This window comes from Lethenteron reissneri, chromosome 15 (assembly GCF_015708825.2).
Source record: "Lethenteron reissneri isolate LAM-NWPU_2019-01 chromosome 15, ASM1570882v1, whole genome shotgun sequence".
NCBI classification, from domain to species: Eukaryota; Metazoa; Chordata; class Hyperoartia; order Petromyzontiformes; family Petromyzontidae; genus Lethenteron; species Lethenteron reissneri.
Genome location: NC_083793.1, coordinates 9,658,625 through 9,676,683, shown reverse-complemented (window position 1 = coordinate 9,676,683; position 18,059 = coordinate 9,658,625). Strand labels below are relative to the sequence as shown.

General features: G+C 54.2%; 1 protein-coding gene across 2 annotated transcripts in view; it reads right to left on the bottom strand.

The window, feature by feature from the left end:
• The window catches only part of LOC133342674 (uncharacterized), a 31,708-nt gene that overhangs the window by 7,597 nt on the left and 6,052 nt on the right, over positions 1 to 18,059 (bottom strand). For both annotated transcript variants that reach the window (XM_061551993.1, XM_061551992.1), the window contains 14 exons: positions 16,276 to 16,496; positions 14,861 to 15,080; positions 13,150 to 13,305; positions 12,751 to 12,954; positions 12,105 to 12,289; positions 10,310 to 11,079; positions 9,571 to 9,711; positions 8,642 to 8,839; positions 7,808 to 8,066; positions 6,583 to 6,657; positions 6,201 to 6,362; positions 5,644 to 5,859; positions 1,708 to 1,858; positions 898 to 1,121 (listed from right to left, as the gene is read on the bottom strand). In XM_061551993.1, coding sequence (XP_061407977.1) covers positions 898 to 1,121; positions 1,708 to 1,858; positions 5,644 to 5,859; positions 6,201 to 6,362; positions 6,583 to 6,657; positions 7,808 to 8,066; positions 8,642 to 8,839; positions 9,571 to 9,711; positions 10,310 to 11,079; positions 12,105 to 12,289; positions 12,751 to 12,954; positions 13,150 to 13,305; positions 14,861 to 15,080; positions 16,276 to 16,496 — 3,182 coding nt within the window. The remainder of the gene's footprint in view (positions 1 to 897; positions 1,122 to 1,707; positions 1,859 to 5,643; positions 5,860 to 6,200; positions 6,363 to 6,582; positions 6,658 to 7,807; positions 8,067 to 8,641; positions 8,840 to 9,570; positions 9,712 to 10,309; positions 11,080 to 12,104; positions 12,290 to 12,750; positions 12,955 to 13,149; positions 13,306 to 14,860; positions 15,081 to 16,275; positions 16,497 to 18,059) is intronic.

The window sequence follows — 18,059 nt, the reverse complement described above, 5'->3', positions numbered from 1 at the left end:
AGGACCGTGAGGGATAACGATGGCTTGCAGAGGCATTCATCCAGCAGTGGATCTATCACGGATGATCGTCCTTCCGTTACTTTCTAATTCCCTTGTCAATCCACTGCTGGACGGAGGCCTCCCCACCGCGCGTCGGTCATGGAGATTGACCGTATGTCACCAATCCAGCCCGTTTGGGTTGGTGATGGCACGACGTCCAGAACCGTTTCGGATGTCACTGTAGGCGTGTCCGGGAATCAAAGCTAGGGGTCACTGGATTCATAGCGCACTGCGCTAACTGCTGCGCCACCGCAGACAAGCGGGAACCACAGACAAGCGGGAAGGCAGCTGTGCGGTGAACCGGCACCAACAATTGCCCAAGCTCTGCAATCCTCAATATAGTAAGATGTTATTACATGTGGGAGGGAAACGGTGCAACTGGCGGAAGCCCACGTGTGCAAGGGGGAAACACTATCCCATACAACAGGTGGCGTTATGTTTATTTTTTTCTGAACTGCATTCTCCTGGCGAGCCAAGGAGTAGCGCCTTCTCGACGCCCACGGAAAGGGAGCGACACGTGTGCGACCCACCAAGCCTCGCCTCCACAGTGGCGGAGTACAGGCATGCGTGCGTGTAGCCACCAGGACGATGCTCGCCTTTTCTCCATTCGCCATTCCCTTCCTCTTCCCTCCCCTCGCCCCTCCACTCCGTCCCGTCCCTCCCCTGCCCTTCCGTGACCCCTTTGTGCCCTCCAATTACCGTCTCACTCTTTCCTCGGCCCTCGCACGCCCCTTGCCATCTAAATCAGTCTCTCTTTGTTACCGCTTTTTAAACTCTGTGAAGAACCCCTTGAGCGAACGCGCTCTATGATCATGACGTAAGATGACGATCGCCATGACCCCCGAGAGGCGGCGTCACCTGGAAGAGCATCCCCGGCTTGCGCAGCGAGAGCTTGTGCGGGGGGTCCTTGAGGAGGCCGGCGAGGCGCGCCAGCTGGTGGGACGCGAGGGGCCCCGAGGGGCGCTCCTCCGTCGCCGGCAGGAGGCGGTGGAAGCCCATGGGGGGCGGCGCCGGCGACATCGCGAGGAGAGGGCCGCGTACGCTCTGCTCCCACGCCCGGATCAGCTCCGCGGTGGTCGGCCCTAGGGTAATCACGCGGGGCACGAGGATGGGTCGAGACTGTTCCCGTGACAAACAGCGGGCGACCGATACGCTCCCCCCGCCCCGATCGCAGGTCATTGACGAATTCCAGGAGTACCTCTCCTGGGTTAGGCCACCACTTGAGCGGTTCTTCTCTCAAGCTTTCGCCACGCGCTACTGCGAGCATCTTAAAGCCATAAATACAGCAAACAAAAAGGCGCAAACCACGTTTCATCGCACACTACTTAGGCCATCTTCAGGAGTTTGAGCGATGGAGCCCACCCAGTAAACGTGCAACGTCGGGCCAACATTGGTCCGACGATTCCAACCACATGCCAACGTTGACCCAGGGTTGCATGTTTACTGGGCAGGGGGGGGGATCCCTCACTGCAGCTGCTGAAGATGCCCGCGGCAGTACGTGGCAAAAAGACAGCATTTGTGCTCAGCACGCAAAGCGGATCAACCTGGAACGCCACGCTCCGATTCCGGGCGTCCGCGATCACCCGCGTGGTGACGACGCCTCGGCACGCGCGATTCAATCGGCCACCGTCCCGGCGGGTTCCACAAACGGGCCTCCTCCGCACGTACCCTCCGCGTGGACCGACGCGGAGATGCGCGGGGGCGCAGGCGGGCGGCCGTACGGCTCCCAGTCGCTCCGGCGCAGCTCCCAGCTCCAGCGGTCGCGGCCGTGGAGAGGTGGGCGCAGCGTGCCACGGTGCAGCACGTTCTCCGTCCACGCCTGGTCCCCGCGATCAGAAGGAAAAACGATGAAGGCCTCCCGTGTAGTCTCAAACACGCTACTGCTGTTCTTAGCGAGCACCTCCGAAGGTCGGCATGGCACGACGCCTCAACTATTAAAACGATCGACTATTTTTTGTATTTACCGGGTAAGGCCCGCTGAGCTATGTAGCAAATTTTTTTTGAGAAACGGCCTGTCCTCGACGAAGTGGCTTATCACGTGGAAATTTATATAGCCGCCAAATGCTCTGAACACACGTTGATTCTAAATGTGGAGGGAATAACCAGAGAACCCGGAGAAAAATCCACGTGGCCACGGAGGAGAGAGACATGTAAACGCCAAATATACAGCAGGCGTCGGGGTCTGGATCGAACCAACGATCTCCTGTATACCAGGCGAGGGAGTTAACATCTCGCCACCGTGGCACCCCATGAAGGAGTGGCGTATGCAGCACCATGCCCGGCCGCCTTTGTCTCCCCCAATCTCGATGTGTAAATTCGGCACCGGGTACTAATTTAGCGCTGGGTCAGCCAAGGTGAGGCCAGCACCGGTTCAGATATATGTCACCGATGTTAGCCGTGAGCCGCAATCGAGCTCGGGCTGCCGGGATCACAGTGCATTGCGTGAGCCACTTTGCACGACGAGGAACAACGTAAATGCTCCCGTTTCGCGGGATGCCACGAGACTCGTCAAGTGCAGCGGAGTGAGTTGGTGGTGTGGCCAATGGGACAATCACGACGTGAAATATCGGTTTCTGTGCTTTGCAAAAATTTCATCTCAGAATTCAACTATTCCTGTTCCATCTTGATTTGAAGCTTTTCGTGACTGCAGGAATCCATACTCTTTGGTTCTTAATTCTAGATTTGAAGCTTTCGTGACTGCAAGGATTCATACTCTTAGGTTTTTTCGGTAAAGTCACGTAGGTAAAAAATTTAAATTAATAAAAGTCAAATAAAACAAATTAAAAAATTCACGACGTTTCGGAAGCAACACAAGCCTCCGTCTTCAGGTGGAACCGTCACAGTCACGACAGCTGTATCAAGTAAATGAGAGATCACATGAAATACTACCCCGTATATATAATGGTTGAGGGGGGAAGGGCCAGGAACGGCACACTTTTTTTATTAATATGGTAAGGTGAGGCTTAAGACCAAGAGTAGACTGCATAAGGTGAGGCTTAAGACCAAGAGTAGACTGCATAACAAAGGACTGAGCCTTTGTTATGGAGAGGTGCGGTTTGTAACTAACACATGGCATACATAACAAAAGTGTGAAAAAAGAAAGCAAGTAAAAACTAAAACTGGTAAAACAACAAACTGGCTGTCTATCAATAACCTGTAATAGTTGTCTGTCAAATAAGATGGTCCAAATAAGTGTAGTTACATCTTTTTTGCATGGTTAATCACATCTTTCCAATGATTACTCAGTTTGTAACCCTCATCACGGTTGTAAAGTCACGTAGGTAGAAAAATAAAAGATCACGACGTTTCAGAAGTTTCTTTCTTTCTTTCTGTGGTTGTCCCACCTGATGACGATTGCTTGTGTTGCGATCGAAACGTCGTGATCTATTATTTTTCTACCTACGGGACTTTACCGAAAGAACCAAAGAGTATGGATTCCTGTTCCCTACGTTTCGCCAACGCACACGCACACATGGACCGGCACTGGGACGAGTGCGTCGCTTTGTGGCGAGAATGCGTAGTTGAATGGTTGAGTGCAGTGGCGGCTCCTGCAAAATCTCTCAGGGGGGGCAAATGTCTGGATGATTGATAAGGATAAGGTCCACCCATGCAATGGATAAATTAACAGCTTAAGCATGTAAAGGCAACTTCACTTCTTTAATATTAATGAAAAATAAAGTGACTCTTACAATACATCTTGTTTGTTTCTATACTCACTATTAAACAAACCACTCAAGTTTATTTTATTAAAGATTCCACTAGGTGGCGATAAATTATATTGTTGGATGAAACGTGCTTACGTGTGATGACGTAAGCACGTATGATGACGTTAGCACGTATGATGACGTAAGCACGTTAGTGCAAGCCCTCCTGGAAGCCATAGAGAATGCATTGCAGCGCCCCCGTTCGAAAAAAAACATCTTTGAATGTAAGTCTATGGGGCCACTCGGGGCGATTCTCAGCCGGAGTGAAATCGCCCAAAAAGAGGCGGTACTCCACAGAACGTAGCATGACGCTGATTGGACTATATCCAGAGGCACAGTGACGGCTCGCGTGACTCTGGTTGAATGACATTGGTGGTGCGTCGCCCAATCGCCCTAATGAAGAAACCGCCCCTGGTTGAGTGATTGGGAATTGTTAGGCAATTGGTGAGCAGTGGATTTTGTTCAAAATATATATTTTTTTAAAGCAAATGTTTCCCAAGGATGTTTAAATGCCGCCCACCACTCAGGCAGCCCCGCAACTTTGCCCGCATCACGCGTCCGGAATGATCTAAAAGGTAAAGGTGCAGCCCTGCAATTGCGTGTCTCACCTCCCTGCTGGTGGAAGGTGCCTCTCCATTACTAAGAGTTATTTGAAATTGTACATTTCCTTGGTGAGGATATTATTTGTTATTTTACACAGACCCCCTGTAGTAGCCTCGCAAGGCCACCAGGGGTCAGCGGATGACAGGTTGGGAACCGCCGCTCGAGAGAACGCTTCGAGGCCAGCGTTCGTCATTGTAAGGCCCGCGGTGTCACTACCGGCTCCTGGTGGCCTTTAGTGCGGCCCCCGACAACACACAAATGTGAAAAACCCCATCATGCTGTCACACCCCAATTGTTTCAAATGTACGGCGGCTCTCACATTCTTATTTTGTACGGCTCGCGTAGATGCAGAGCAACCACTACAATTTCACGTTCAGGTTGGTCGAGCCAGATAACCGCATCAGGAGCAGTGGAGTGGTATCGTCGCGATGTCTCCTTCGTACTGTGGATCGGGCACTGCGTCGTTATATGGTCTGTCCTGGGTGACCACAGTCGCACGCTCCTGGAGAGTTTTTAATTTCACATTTGTGCGACGGGTATCCGCATCTGTCATTGATGTCGTGTCGGCGAAAGTGACCCCTCTCTGAAATTTGCGAGGAGCACTGTTCTAGGAGGTAGTGTGGCCTACACTTCAAGACGCCTTGGAGGAGGTGCGAGTGCCCACACGCTACCCCACCGCACGCGACCTGTCCATCGACTGCGGTGAACCCAACTCGTGAACAAGAGGCGGGGTCGGTGGGTGGGGGGCGATTTGAGACTCTTGGCTAGACCGAATCCTCTGTGTTGCAAGGCCAGAGTGTTAACCATGACATCACACCTTTACCGAGTTGACAGGCCCAGTGCAATAGATGATAATCATATTTTCATTTTATATAACGTAATTCATGCCAATAGCATCCCACAATGCCGTACATTAATTATATTATGATGATCAAATCCCATATACAGCCACTACCAAGCAAATAAAAACCCTACCACTACCAAGCAAAATCAACAAATTAAGAAATGGCACCAAAACAATAAGCAGAAACCAAAAGTTATCGCTATTTAAATTTAAGAAACATGTCTGTTGTTCCAACCGCCGCGCCGGGAGATCCAACCGGCAACAACATCCAGATTGCAAGTCCAGGGTGACGACCATTACGCATCCCGCACCGCGGCAGTGACGTTTAAAACGAGGGACAACGTCTAAAAACTCCTCTCGGACGATATCGGGACGACCCCTCTCCGAACCCGCGACCCCTCCCGGGCCAAACCGCGACGGTTTGCCGGCTCCGGCCGGACGGAGGGCCCTCACCTTGCGGAGCTCCTCCCGGCGCGCGGAGTCTGGCCGGAGCGGGTGCTCGTTGTCCCGCTGGCTGTCCGACGGGCCCGGCACGGCGAATCCCCGGGCGGTGCGCCAGGCGGCGCGGGACCGGCGCCTCTCGTCGCGCCGCGCCTCCGCCTCGTCCACGGGATCCAGCGACAGGGAGGCGAAGGCGAGGGCGTACGAGTGGCGGGCGCGCGGGTCCTCCTGCGGTGGACGGGGCGGTGCGGGAGGCAGACGCGGAGACGATGAAGCCGCCCCCCCCCCTGCCCCCCCCCCCCTTCCCGGACGTGCATCTCTTCCTCTTTGACGAGCGTGGATTTTTTTTATCGATCGCAAAGTTTTTTCTTTTAGGGAATACGCGTGGAGAGCGAAAAAACGCACAAATGCGCAACACGAACCACCGAACGACCGCCTCACTAACGCCGCGTTGACCAGAGGCGCGAACGTGCGATCTCTGCGTACGGTGGCCTGGGAAACCCGCGAGGGGAGGCTGGATCACAGGGACCAGATAGGCAGACGGACAGAGTCCGCCGCCCGCGACCTACCCTGTTGAGGTGCTCGCGGAGCGCGGAGAGCGCGAGCTGTCGCCCGTTGAGCGACTGCGAGCTGTAGTAGGGCGCGTCTCCCGGGAGTAGCCAGACGGCGCGGCCGGGGGGCCGGCACCGAGCCACGGCCAGGCTGGCCTCGCGCACCCTCTCCAGGTTTTCCTGCGCTCTCGCGAGCGGGGACCATCGCAGAGACGCGCGAGCAGGGAAACACATGTGCGGAGAGGCTTCAGATCGCGACCGAGTTGGGATGGCACTTCAGTGATCCCAAGTTCAAATCTGATTTTAAGTTGTCGGCAAGGGACACTCATTACTCCCCCTCCGCACCCGATTCCCCCCCCCCCCTTTCCCTTCTCCACATTCTCCTCCCCCTCCTCCTCACCTTGACGTGGTCCACGGGCTCCTCAGGCTGTCGGTGAACGTACTCCGGGTTCCAGTTGTCCAGCCGAGGCCGGGGCTGTGGGGTTATGGGCAGAACCCATCGTCACAATCACAAACACCGACACGGATCAGCAAGCGCCGATACTCGCGCTCGCAATCCGGATTAACCCACGGGGCTTGTGGGGCTGCAGCCTGACACCCCCGATTTGTAATGCCCCCCCCCGCCCCCCCCCCAAAAAAAACCTGTGCACTGCTTTATAACGGTTGACATGCAACGCTGTGGCACTCCTCCAGGCAGTCTGGCTAATGAGAGCCACTACCTTCGATTTCGCTGTACAATTCGGGCATCGCATTTAACGACTCGAAATAACAACGGTGATTAACGACGGGAGAGTTTAGCATCGGGCGTGGGTGGTAGTAACATAGTGGAGGGAAGAAATTGGATTTACACAGCAGTGCCCCACCCCCGCCCCAAAACTAACACAGCCCCTGGGGCCCCCCCTGTCAAACTTAGTCCGGATCTCATCAGACTCTTGGACGCTAAGCTCCCTATAACGGGGAGTCATCCTGTCCACGCGACGATTACTCCGTGGCTTCGACACACTCTGGTGAGCGAGCGCCAGGCATCTCAACTAAATTATTAAACTATTTTTTTTACCAGGTAAAGCCCATTGAGCTGTATAGCTCTTTTTTAGAAGCGACCTCGCCACAAATGATAGCCCAACGTAGTGGCTTATCACGAGGAAATGTATAGCAGCCAAACACTCGAAACACGTGATGTTGATTCTAACTGTGGAGGGAAAAAGCAGAGGACCCGGAGAAAAATCCAAGCGACCGCGGGGAGAGAGACACGCAAAACTCCAAATACACAGCAGGCGTCAGGGTCGGGATGAAACCCACGGCCTCCTGTACACTAGGCAAGGTGGTCAACATCTCCTAGCCACCTTGATGATGATGAGAGAGAGAGAGAGAAAGACACGCAAAACTCCAAATACACAGCAGGTATCAGGGTCGGGATGAAACCCACGGCCTCCTGTACACCAGACAGGGTGGTCAACATCTCCTAGCCACCTTGATGACGATGAGAGAGAAAGACACAAAAAACTCCAAATACACAGCAGGCGTCAGGGTCGGAATGAAACCCACGGCCTCCTGTACACCAGGCGAGGTGGGCAACATCTCCCAGCCGCCGTGGCGAGACGGCCTCTGGCGGGGGGGATCGTTACCCTGCACTTCCTCTTGCCGCTGGGGAGCGCCGGTGGAGAGGCGCTCCTCCTGAGTTGCAGGGTGCTGGGGCCGCGTGCGGACGAGCGGCCGGCGGAGGAGGCGGCGGCGGCGGCGAGCGAGAAGAAGGATGAGGAGTGAAGCGCCGTGCCGGGCAGGACGCAGAAGTGGCGCGCGAGCGATTCCAGCATCCCCGGCGAAGGCAGCATCTCGGCTCGCACGACGTCGCGCAGCCTCGATGCCCCGCACAGGCTCTCCAGCCTGAGCGGTGTCGGTGTCGCGATTGTGATGAGGATTTTGACATCTCTATCATCATCATCGCCGTCGTCGTCAGCATTATCAGCAGCAGTAGCAACAGCAGTGGCATTTTACAAATCATAGCCATACTAATTAGCAGAATCAACTGGAGCAGAATCGTGGGCAGCAGCAATAGCAACAACAGCAAAACCATCATCAGTCAACACCACCATCACCACAACCGCCACAATCATGATCATTGCCACCACGGTCACCCTATGAAACTATTAAAAACTATTTTTATATGACAAGGTAAGGCCCACTGAGCTATAAAGCTATTTTTCAGAAGCGAACTGTCCAAATGAAAGCCCAACGAAATGGCTTATCACGTGGACATTTATAGCAGCCAAATACTCTAAACGCGTGCTGATTCTAAATGTGAAGGGAAAAAACGGAGGACCCGCAAAGGGAGAGACAGGCAAGCTCGTAAAATACAGGCGTCGTCAGGGTCGGGATCGAACCCACGACCTCCTGCATACCAGGCGAGGCAGTTAACATCTCGCCGCCCTAACCCCACGCCCTACGCACGCGCGTCCCACCTCTGCATGGCGCGCATGGCGAGGGCGGCGCCGCGTGTTCCGGCGAGCGGGAGCAGTGCCAGTCCGGGGTCGCGCAGCGTCCGGCTCAGGGGCGCCCGCAGACGCAGGGCGCGCACGCGGGCGCCCAGCGCGGCGAAGGCCCGCACGGCGAACCCCACGCTCGAGTCGAACAGCACCGCCACGCGGCCCGGACTCGAGCTGTCGGTCACGCGCAACGGTCGGGGGCCCACGAGCCACGAGAGAGCGATTTCAGGACGATCGTGAGTTCGTCTGAACACTCGAGTCCGGCGTGGTCACGAATGCGCCACTGCGCTGATCACGCAGGCTAAGCTCTGCGGAACAACTGGCTCAGATTCAAGGATGGATTGCAAACATCTGCCGGAGGTAACTGGCTCCACGTTGCTGACAATCCGTGTCAGCAACCAATCTTTGTCAGCAACCGTTACCGGCAACACATTAACCGTAACCGCAGAGGGTGGGGAGTGGGGGGGGGAGAATTTGGCACCGGTTCACTATTAGGCTTCTGCCGTTCCCGGCTCGCCTGCGATTCATCCTCCTGGTGCCTCCGAGTCGTTCTTTCTCTCTTCCAGAGCGAGGGACGTAGACTGCGTGTCGGCGCAGCGTTCCAAGTTAAAATCCTCAATCTTCGTTGGAAAGCGATCGTAAGTCGGTGCATTCAGCTGCCTTGAGCTGGTGGCTATCACGGGCGGAACGAACGCAGAAATGGTGCCGTCATCTTGAAATGCAAAGCATTTCCGGGGCTTCCTGTCTTGTTTTTATTTTATAAAACATCATTAGGAGTGCAGCCCTGCTCGGCGGGCAGAGAGGGGCTCTCACGCTGGATACGGGGGACAGAGAGGAACCCAGCCCCGGCCAGGGGATATAAAAGCGACTCCCCTAGGGGTGGACGAGAATGGCGACGCACAAACCTCGGAGCGAACTCCTCACAGAGACGCCGCACGGCCCCGTCCCTGGGCCCCTCCAGGGCGAGCAGGTGGTGCTCCCCGTCGTACACGTGGAACCCCGTGAGCAGATCCAGACTCGGATCCCTCTGCTGCTCCTCCGAGAGCCTGTGGCGAGGAGGTGTGGAGCGGGGGGGGGGGCGGTTAATTTTGCACCGCATCCAAATTTTGAATTCCTGGTGTCTCGCCCATGTTTTAAACAAAACGTCGCGTTATCTAATTAAACACTTTTCCGAGAGCATTATTGGCGAGCTAAAACAATTGCATTGTGCGCATTTAACGCATCATCATCACGGTGCATGGGCAGATAGCCCGAAGATGTCCATTGCACATTTCGTAATTGTTGTTTCCACTTTCCTCTGCCTTGTGCCAATATGCTCAAGTAGTGCCACATCTTTTTGGCACCAATCTCTTCTGTTGTTTTCAAGCCATTCTCTGTTAGGTCTTCCTCTCTTTCCAGTTCCTACCATTTTTCCGAACATCAGCACACTTCTTTTTTTACTCTGGGGGGTACACAATCCAGTGGATATCTGAGCCAGTCCCAAGCCTGGATAAAACGCGTCGGGAGAAAGGGTGCTGATACTTTAGCAGTGAAGAAAGAAGAAGAAGAAAGGAATCCAATGCACACGACGACCAATAATCAGTGAGAGACGTCGAAACACAAACTCCACGAACAGATCAAGGTACGGTCGGCGGCGGGACTCACGAGTAGGCCGACAGCGCCCTCTCGATCACGTGCATGGGATGCTCGTCGAGCTGCAGCGCCTCGGCGTTCCTAATCAGAATCTCCTCCTCGAGCTCGCGCAGTCGCAGGGCGACGACTCCGTCGCTGCCGTCACTGTCGTCGTCGTCGCGGCACGAGAAGCGAAACACGACCCGGCCGAAGGGACCCCCATTCGCCTCGACGTCGCCGCCGTCCTCTCCGAGCCACTCGTCCAGGGCGTGCCGAACCTCGACCCGCACCTTGAGGCTCGCGCCCGACTCCGCGTACCCCCCGGCGGCCACGCGCTCCACTCCGCCAACAGCGACGTGCTCCTCGTCCTCCCCGTCGGCCGGAGCCCGGCGGACGCGCCGAGCCACGATCGGCACGCTCAACTCGACGAGGCGGTCGCCCAGCAGGAGGTCCGACAGGTCTACGAAGGCGACACCGTAGGAGTCTCTCTCCTCCTTCTCGTCCCCCTCCTGCTCGTTCTCCTCCCCATCCTCCTCCCCCTCCGTCGTCTCGCCGTCGTCGGCGCGACCCGGCGGGTCTCCGCGGCGGTCGTCGGAGCGGTCGCGGCGGAGGTCGCGGTCGTGGAGCTCCACCCGGAGGGGAGGGCCCCGCAGCAGCTGGGCCACGCGAGCGCGGCCCAGGAGGCCCAGGGGCACGGCGTTGACGTCGTCGAAGCGCAATCGGGGGCCCTGGGCGCGGCCCTCGCTCCGGTGCGGGGCCAGCGGTGCGAAGCGGTAGGAGCAGTACGCGGGCAGGCAGCGCTCCTGCAGCACGCGGACAAGCGCGCAGGGGGAGGGGGTTGGCGGGGGGGGGGGGGGGTGATTTTAATTGAGAGACCTTGATGATTAAAAGAGATGATGATCTCCCCTCTCCCAACCCTTTCTCTTTCCCCAGTATGTTAGTTGCGCCGCGGTGGCGAGATGCTATCTCCCTCGCCTGCTATGCAGGAGGTTATCGGTTCGATCCCGACCCTTGACACCTGCTGTATATTTGGAGTTTGCATGTTCTCGCTGCGTTCACGTGGATTTTTCTCCGGGCCCTCCGGTTTTTCCCTCGACATTGAGAAACACGCGTTTACAGTATTTGGCTGCTATAAATGTCCACGTGATAAGCCACTTTGTTGAGCTTTCATTTGTGGCCATGTCGCTTCTGAAAAGAGCTACACAGCTCAGTGGGTCTTAGCTGGTAAAATGAACAATAGTTTAGTTTACTTACCTTTCCCCTTACACCATTTCCCCTCCCTATATAAATCTTCCCGCCCCTGCACGTGGTCCCCACTTGGGTGGGACAGCGAGTGTCCAACTTCCCCCTACGTAAGGTCCCGCCGCGCCGACATCGGCTTGCTGTTTGCGGAGTTTCTGTTCTCCTCCGTTTGCGATCAGCATCTTGTACCGGGCTAGCGTTGAGTTTCAATAAAAAACTGATCATGATGATCATCATTATCTCTTGGAAAAAAACTTCTCCTGTACATCAAGCAGTCCTCCTCCTTAACCTCCTTCCATTCCTCTCTCAAAGCTCCACCTCTTCTCCATCGCCCATTCTCTTCATCTCCCCTCCACTCCTTCCCGTCACCCTTTCCTGATCCCTAAGTACCTCTATATCACTGTCACGCATTCCTCAATCCTCGTTAGGCCCCTGCCATCTAAATAATTCCACTCTGGCACCGTTTTCTAAAGCTATGTCAAACGCCTTGAGTGCTTGACAATTCGCTTGTACGAGATCACGATCATTTAAATTAACAGACGATGATGATAATGTCAGTCGAGTGCTGCACGTGCTGCTGGGTGACCTTGAGCACAGAGTAAGGCACGGGCGCGGCGGGCAAGCCGCTGGCAGACACGATGCGGACGATCATGGGGTTGAGTTGGAGACTCTGCTGCTGGCTCAGGATGGGCTCGCGGCACGAGACGCAGCACAGGGCGTCGAGCAGGCCGGCACACGGGTGGGACGCGCGCCCGCACGCCCTGCGCTCACCTGCAGGGGCGGGGAGGGGCGGGTGGGCAGTCGGCAAGGCATGGGAGTTTAATACAGAATCATCATCATTTACTTGTCCAGGAAAGCTACGGGGCTCTTTTTCAGGAGGGTGGATCATTATCAACCGGCATACCTTGAAGTTAACCAACATTTAATGCAACGAAGGAGTGGACAACTGCTACACAGTAGTGGGGACCCTTAACCTAAACCCTAACCCTGATCCTAACGCCCCCCAACCCTAACCATAAACCGCAACCCAAACCCTGATCCTAACCCACACACCTAACCCCACAACCTTAACCCTAAACCGCAACCCTAAACCAAACCCTGATAACCTCCCCAAAGAATTGTAACAACCCAACTACTACGACGACCACTACGAGCCAAACAGCTGCCACTACCGACCGCAAACCCCAACGCACACCCCAACCGCGAGGACCGCGACGCAGCGCGGCCCCTACCGGCTACGAGCCGCGCCAGGGGCACGGTCAGCCCGAGGGGCCGGCGCGGGGCCCCCCTCTCGGCGGCGTGGGCGCCCCAGACTCCCCGGCGCGGGGTCCCTCGCTCGGCGGCCCGTGCGTCCCCGCGTCGGGGCTGTCGGCTCCCCGTGGCGCCCCACGCGCTCCCCGCACGGCCACGCTCCTCTCCACGTACGGGCGGCGGAACTGTGCGGCAGCAGCGACGGGCGATCAGTGATGCTAATAAATAACAGATTCCGATTTAAAGTAATCGTAATCACATCTTCATTGAATTCATCATCATCGCATGTTCATTTTTAACCCATCGTCATCGTCGTCATTGTTGTCGTCGCCCAGTGTCATGTGGTCACGAGCCGTCGTCGTGAATGCGGTGGCACTCACCGGCCGTGCCCTTCTCGTGCTGCCCTCGCCCTGCCTTGCCCTCCTCCTCCTCCTCCCCCACCTCCTCCTCCCTCTCCTCCTCCTCCTTCCCGGCCCCGCGTGCCCGCGCCGGCTCGAGTTGCGCCAACATCCTCCGCACCAGCTTCTGCACGCGGTCTGGGGACACGGCGCCGGATTCACCAAGGGTCCCGACCGACATCGGTTGTGCGTCGGCCTGTCGGTCGGTCGGTCATTCACTCACAACACCTCAGTCTGTTTCATCACACAGAGAGCGTCGGGGAACTTTTTGACCAGAACAGGGACTTTTCAGTTGATGATGATGATGATGATTAGGAGGAACGTGAGAGCTTTGACGTATAACACGTAGGCTTTCGCGACCAATATTATTCATAATCAACGTTTTTGGGTTTTCGATCGCGTTATTTATAATTGTCTTTTGTCAACGTGACACTTTTTTCTGATTGGCCGTGTCGGGTGGTGGAGGGTTACAACAAATTCATAAATAACGCGATCTAAACCCCGAAACGTTGATTATGAAGCTTTGACGTAGGTGAAATCAACTGTGGCCGAATGTCTTCACCGAGTGGTGTCGCCACCTGGAAAATGTTTAAATATGTCATATTCCGAAATCGGCATCCTTCAAAATGTACAAATATGAACTCTCATAGGCCGAGGTTCTCCTGAAGATGAGGGTCAAACTATTTGCCCTCGGGATATTGGAGTACCCAACATCGATTTTTTTTGGGTTTTTAGATTTTAAAAGATCTGGTGTCACATTTGAATCCATCGCCCCGACAAAACTTCCACATGGCGACTTTAATTGGCCCAAGTCAAAAAAGAACGGCGCGTGAGGTGTTCATGTTTTTTTTTCTAAGTTATAAGTAGGAAGTGAAATGTACCACCTTGCCGAGACTGGGGCCAGGGGTCTTCCTCCCCTCCCATGCCCATCGCAGCTCGTGCCTTAAGTCGTTAAAACATTATCTCCTCCCTTAACATCATCAATCTTCCTTCCAAACATTTCCTGAAGCAAAAATGTAGTGCTGGCTACAGTCAAATTTGCTTATGGCATTCATAACTTTGATCCTTACCCATGTATCGAGAGTGACATTTTTTTTGAGGGACTGTGTGTTGTGTTGGTGTGGTCTGAAACTATTTTTGGGCGCCACGGTGGCGAGATGTTATCTACCTTGCCCGGTATGCAGGAGGTTATGGGTTAGATCCCGACCCTGATACCTGCATATTTCGAGTTTGCATGTTATCCCCGTGGTCACGTGGATTTTTCTCCGGGTCCTCTGGTTTTTAGCTCCACATTTAGAAGCATTCGTTTAGAGTATTTGCCTGCTATAAATTCCCACGTGACAAGTCACTTCGTTGAACTATTATTTGTGGCCAGGTCGCGTCTGAAAAAGAGCTACGTAGCTCAGTGGGCCTTGACTGGTCAAATAAAATAAAAACTGGGTTGTAGTTATTTTAGTTTTTGTTGTGCTGCCTTGCCCAACATTGCATTTAGTGTTGAAACATCGGCAGGAATTGATGCGCTTATGCGAATATGTAAAGATAAAATTGATTTCTTCCAGTCTAAACAAATACTATTCTTAGGTTTTTTCGGTAAAGTCACGTAGGTGACTTTACCGAAAAAACCTAAGAATATGAATCATTGCAGTCACCAAAGCTTCAAATCTAGAATAAACAAACACTCTGAATTTCATACCCAAGCGCCCGGGATCCGTCTCGGAGCGCAGGCGCAGTCCCGTGGGCCGGTCGTGCCGGGCCCTCTGCGAGAGGCGCTCGCGGCCCTCCCACACGCGCAGGCGGCCGGCCGAGAGGCGGGACGACATGAGGGCCAGCAGCTGCTTCCCGGACGGGGAAACGCGGGCCTCCTGCTTCCACGCCACCCACGAGCGCGGCCCCTCGGACCACGCGCGTATCACCTGTGGGTTGGGGGGGGGGCGGGGGTTGGGCGAGGGAGTTAGGAGGAGTCAGGCTGGTGGCGAAAGACTCGGCACGGGCCCAGGGTCGACAATGACGACGGAATGGCAGGCAAAGGAGGGGAAACACTGCCGGAAAAAATAAAAAAAAACATCCGCGATGAAGAGAATCTCAACTAAAAAAAACTTTATTTTACAATGTGTAAGGCTCACTGAGCTATGTAGTTCTTATCACGTGGAAATTTATAGCAGCCAAATACTCTAAACGCATGATGTTGATTCTAACTGTGGAGGGAAAAATTGGAGGACCCGGAGAAAAATCCACGTCACCACGGGCAGAGAGATCATGCAAACTTCAAATATAGAGGCGTCAGGGTTGAGATCGAACCCACGATCTCCTGAATATCAGGCGTGGTAGTTAACATCTCGCCACCACGGCGCTCCAATCAGTGATGAGGCCAGCCCGTGCATAGGTTGTGGAAGGATCTCTAGATTGAAAACTAATTTCTTTGGAACCACTTTTTGTACAGGTAGTCCTCTACTTACGATGGAGATGCGTTACGACGACCCCATCGTAAGTCGAAAATATCGTAAGTCGAAGATGGCCTAGCCTACCCAGGGGTCTTAAAGAATGGTGATAATTTAGCAAAACAGAGCAATGTACAGTACCGTACTGTATAAACTATATACTGTATGTATTTATTAATTACAATACTGTATTGCACAGTAAAATGTAAAGTAAAAAAAACAAGGTAAATTCTTAGCCTACCTATATGAACTGCAATTTAATAGAAAGATTTCCAGGAAACAATCCTACCTGCTATAACACTTTTAACATGCATTGAACGTATCGTATCGTGGTAACCTTAAAATGAAATCGCTAAAGCTACGTATCATACATGCATTGGACGTATCGTAACGTATCATTGTACTGTACTCACCAAGATTCTGTCCGTCGTCTGCATACTTGAACGATGTTAGCTTGTTGATGGCAATTCTGTCGTTTCGCTATCGCCATCGTAAGATCCAAATATCGTAAGTCGGACCATCGTAACTCGGGGACTACCTATATTTAGTTTATTGTCCTTTCCCGCACCTCCGATTAACACGGCTGGCTACGTACGGCGTGAAAGAAGTTCAACATACGTACAACCCCGCGACGACAATCCGACCGAGATGTCTCCCATCATCATGGCACCTTGGTGTCGCTACCGATGTAGACCCTGGCCACGGAGCCGTAGAACACCACGTCGGCCTTCTCCACCCGGCCAGGTATCAGGAGGAGCTCGCAGTGGAAGCAGGCGGTGGCTCCCGCAGCTTCGCTCGCTCCGACTCCCGCGGCTCCATCTCCTCGCGGGCGACCCCGGCGCCCGGCGGCTCCAGGCCGGAGGGACGCGGCCTCGCCCTGAGCGCCCTCCGCTGAGGTGACAGTGGCGGAGGGTCGTGTGCGTATTTTATTTACAGTTGACTTGTTTTACCCAGGAAAGCCTCGTCGAGTCTCAGGACTCTTTTTCAGGAGGGTGCTGCAAAGCTATCGCAGTCGGGGGCAATGATCACAGAGTAGATTCCAATTGAGACGTTAGTGGTGCAATTTATTTTACTTGGCAAAATTAAACTGAATGAAACTTTTTTTTATTTTACCAGGTAAGGCCCACTGAGCTATATAGCTCTTTTTCAGAATGGACCTGGCCACAAATGGTGGCTCAACGAAGTGGATTACTGCGTGAAAATGCATTGCAGCCAAATGCTCGACGCACATTTTTCCAAATGCAAAGAGAACAAACCCGGAGGACCTGGAGAAAAAGCCAAGCGGAGAAAAATAAAAAATTTACATAATGGCCCACGCTTGCGAATGACGCCACGGGATCTGTAACGTCCACCGTGAGCAGACGTGCGCGTAGAATTACAGGTTAACACACCCGCGGTATTAATCAGGGCGGCCGCTGGATTCGAACTGGCGAACGCGTTGCCCGCTGTGCCGCGTCTCCGCCCCTGTGGAGAGGTGTCCGTCCATGTTGTCCAAGAGGCTCCTGCGAGTGACCCAGCTACAGCCCCAGTAACAATAGCCACAATAACAGCGTAGCCTCTAAACAAAGACAAAGATCCCCCGTATGGCCTGGATAGACTGATGGGGCAAGTGCTGTTAGCGAACACCGATGAAGGCCGGCACAGCACACGAGGGGGTGGGTGGCCAGCACCACGCTCGACCGCCTTTGTCTCCCCAGTGACGATGTTTTTACACACCGCACCAGGCATTCATTTGTGGCCGAGTCGACCTAGGGGAGGCCCAGGATCGGTTCAGATAATCATCACTGGTGTGAGCGGGAATCGAACTCGGGTGGCCAGGTTCGTAGCACGGCTGCCCTACCGCTCCCCACACGGGAGGCATCCGCGGACCGTTCCAGCAACAGCTCCAGCACCAGTGAATTCCTTAAACAACAGCACCAGCAAATAGCACTAATTGCCTATAACAGCGATGGCACCAGCAATACCTTCAACAGCACGAGCAACAGCAGCATCAGCTACAGGTAACGGAAACAACAACGGCAGCACTTAGCCTCAGATCGAGCGAATGCGCCGGTTTGGACAGCCCACAGCTTACGCACCAAGGTGACAGCCACCAGCTTCAACAACAGAAACGGCTCACAACACGGCAGCAGTTCCAGCATCAACGACGACTTCAGCTGCGCCAACAAAACCCTCCGCTACAGCTTGAACAGTTTCAGCAGCAGCAGCAACAGGCTGAGGAACAGCACCAAACTGCAGCTTTAATGACCACAGCACCAGCAGTAGCAACAGCAACATATCCTCGACCGCAGCCGCCAATCTCAGCCCCAACTCAATGGTTTGATTCCAGCAGTGGACCGAATGACCAACCCACACAGCCGGGGAAAGTCGCCGGCGATTTTCACGAGGAATGGCAATTAAACAAAGAAAACGATTTGTGGTTGCGTCTCTAGTGACTACAATAGTGTACAACAC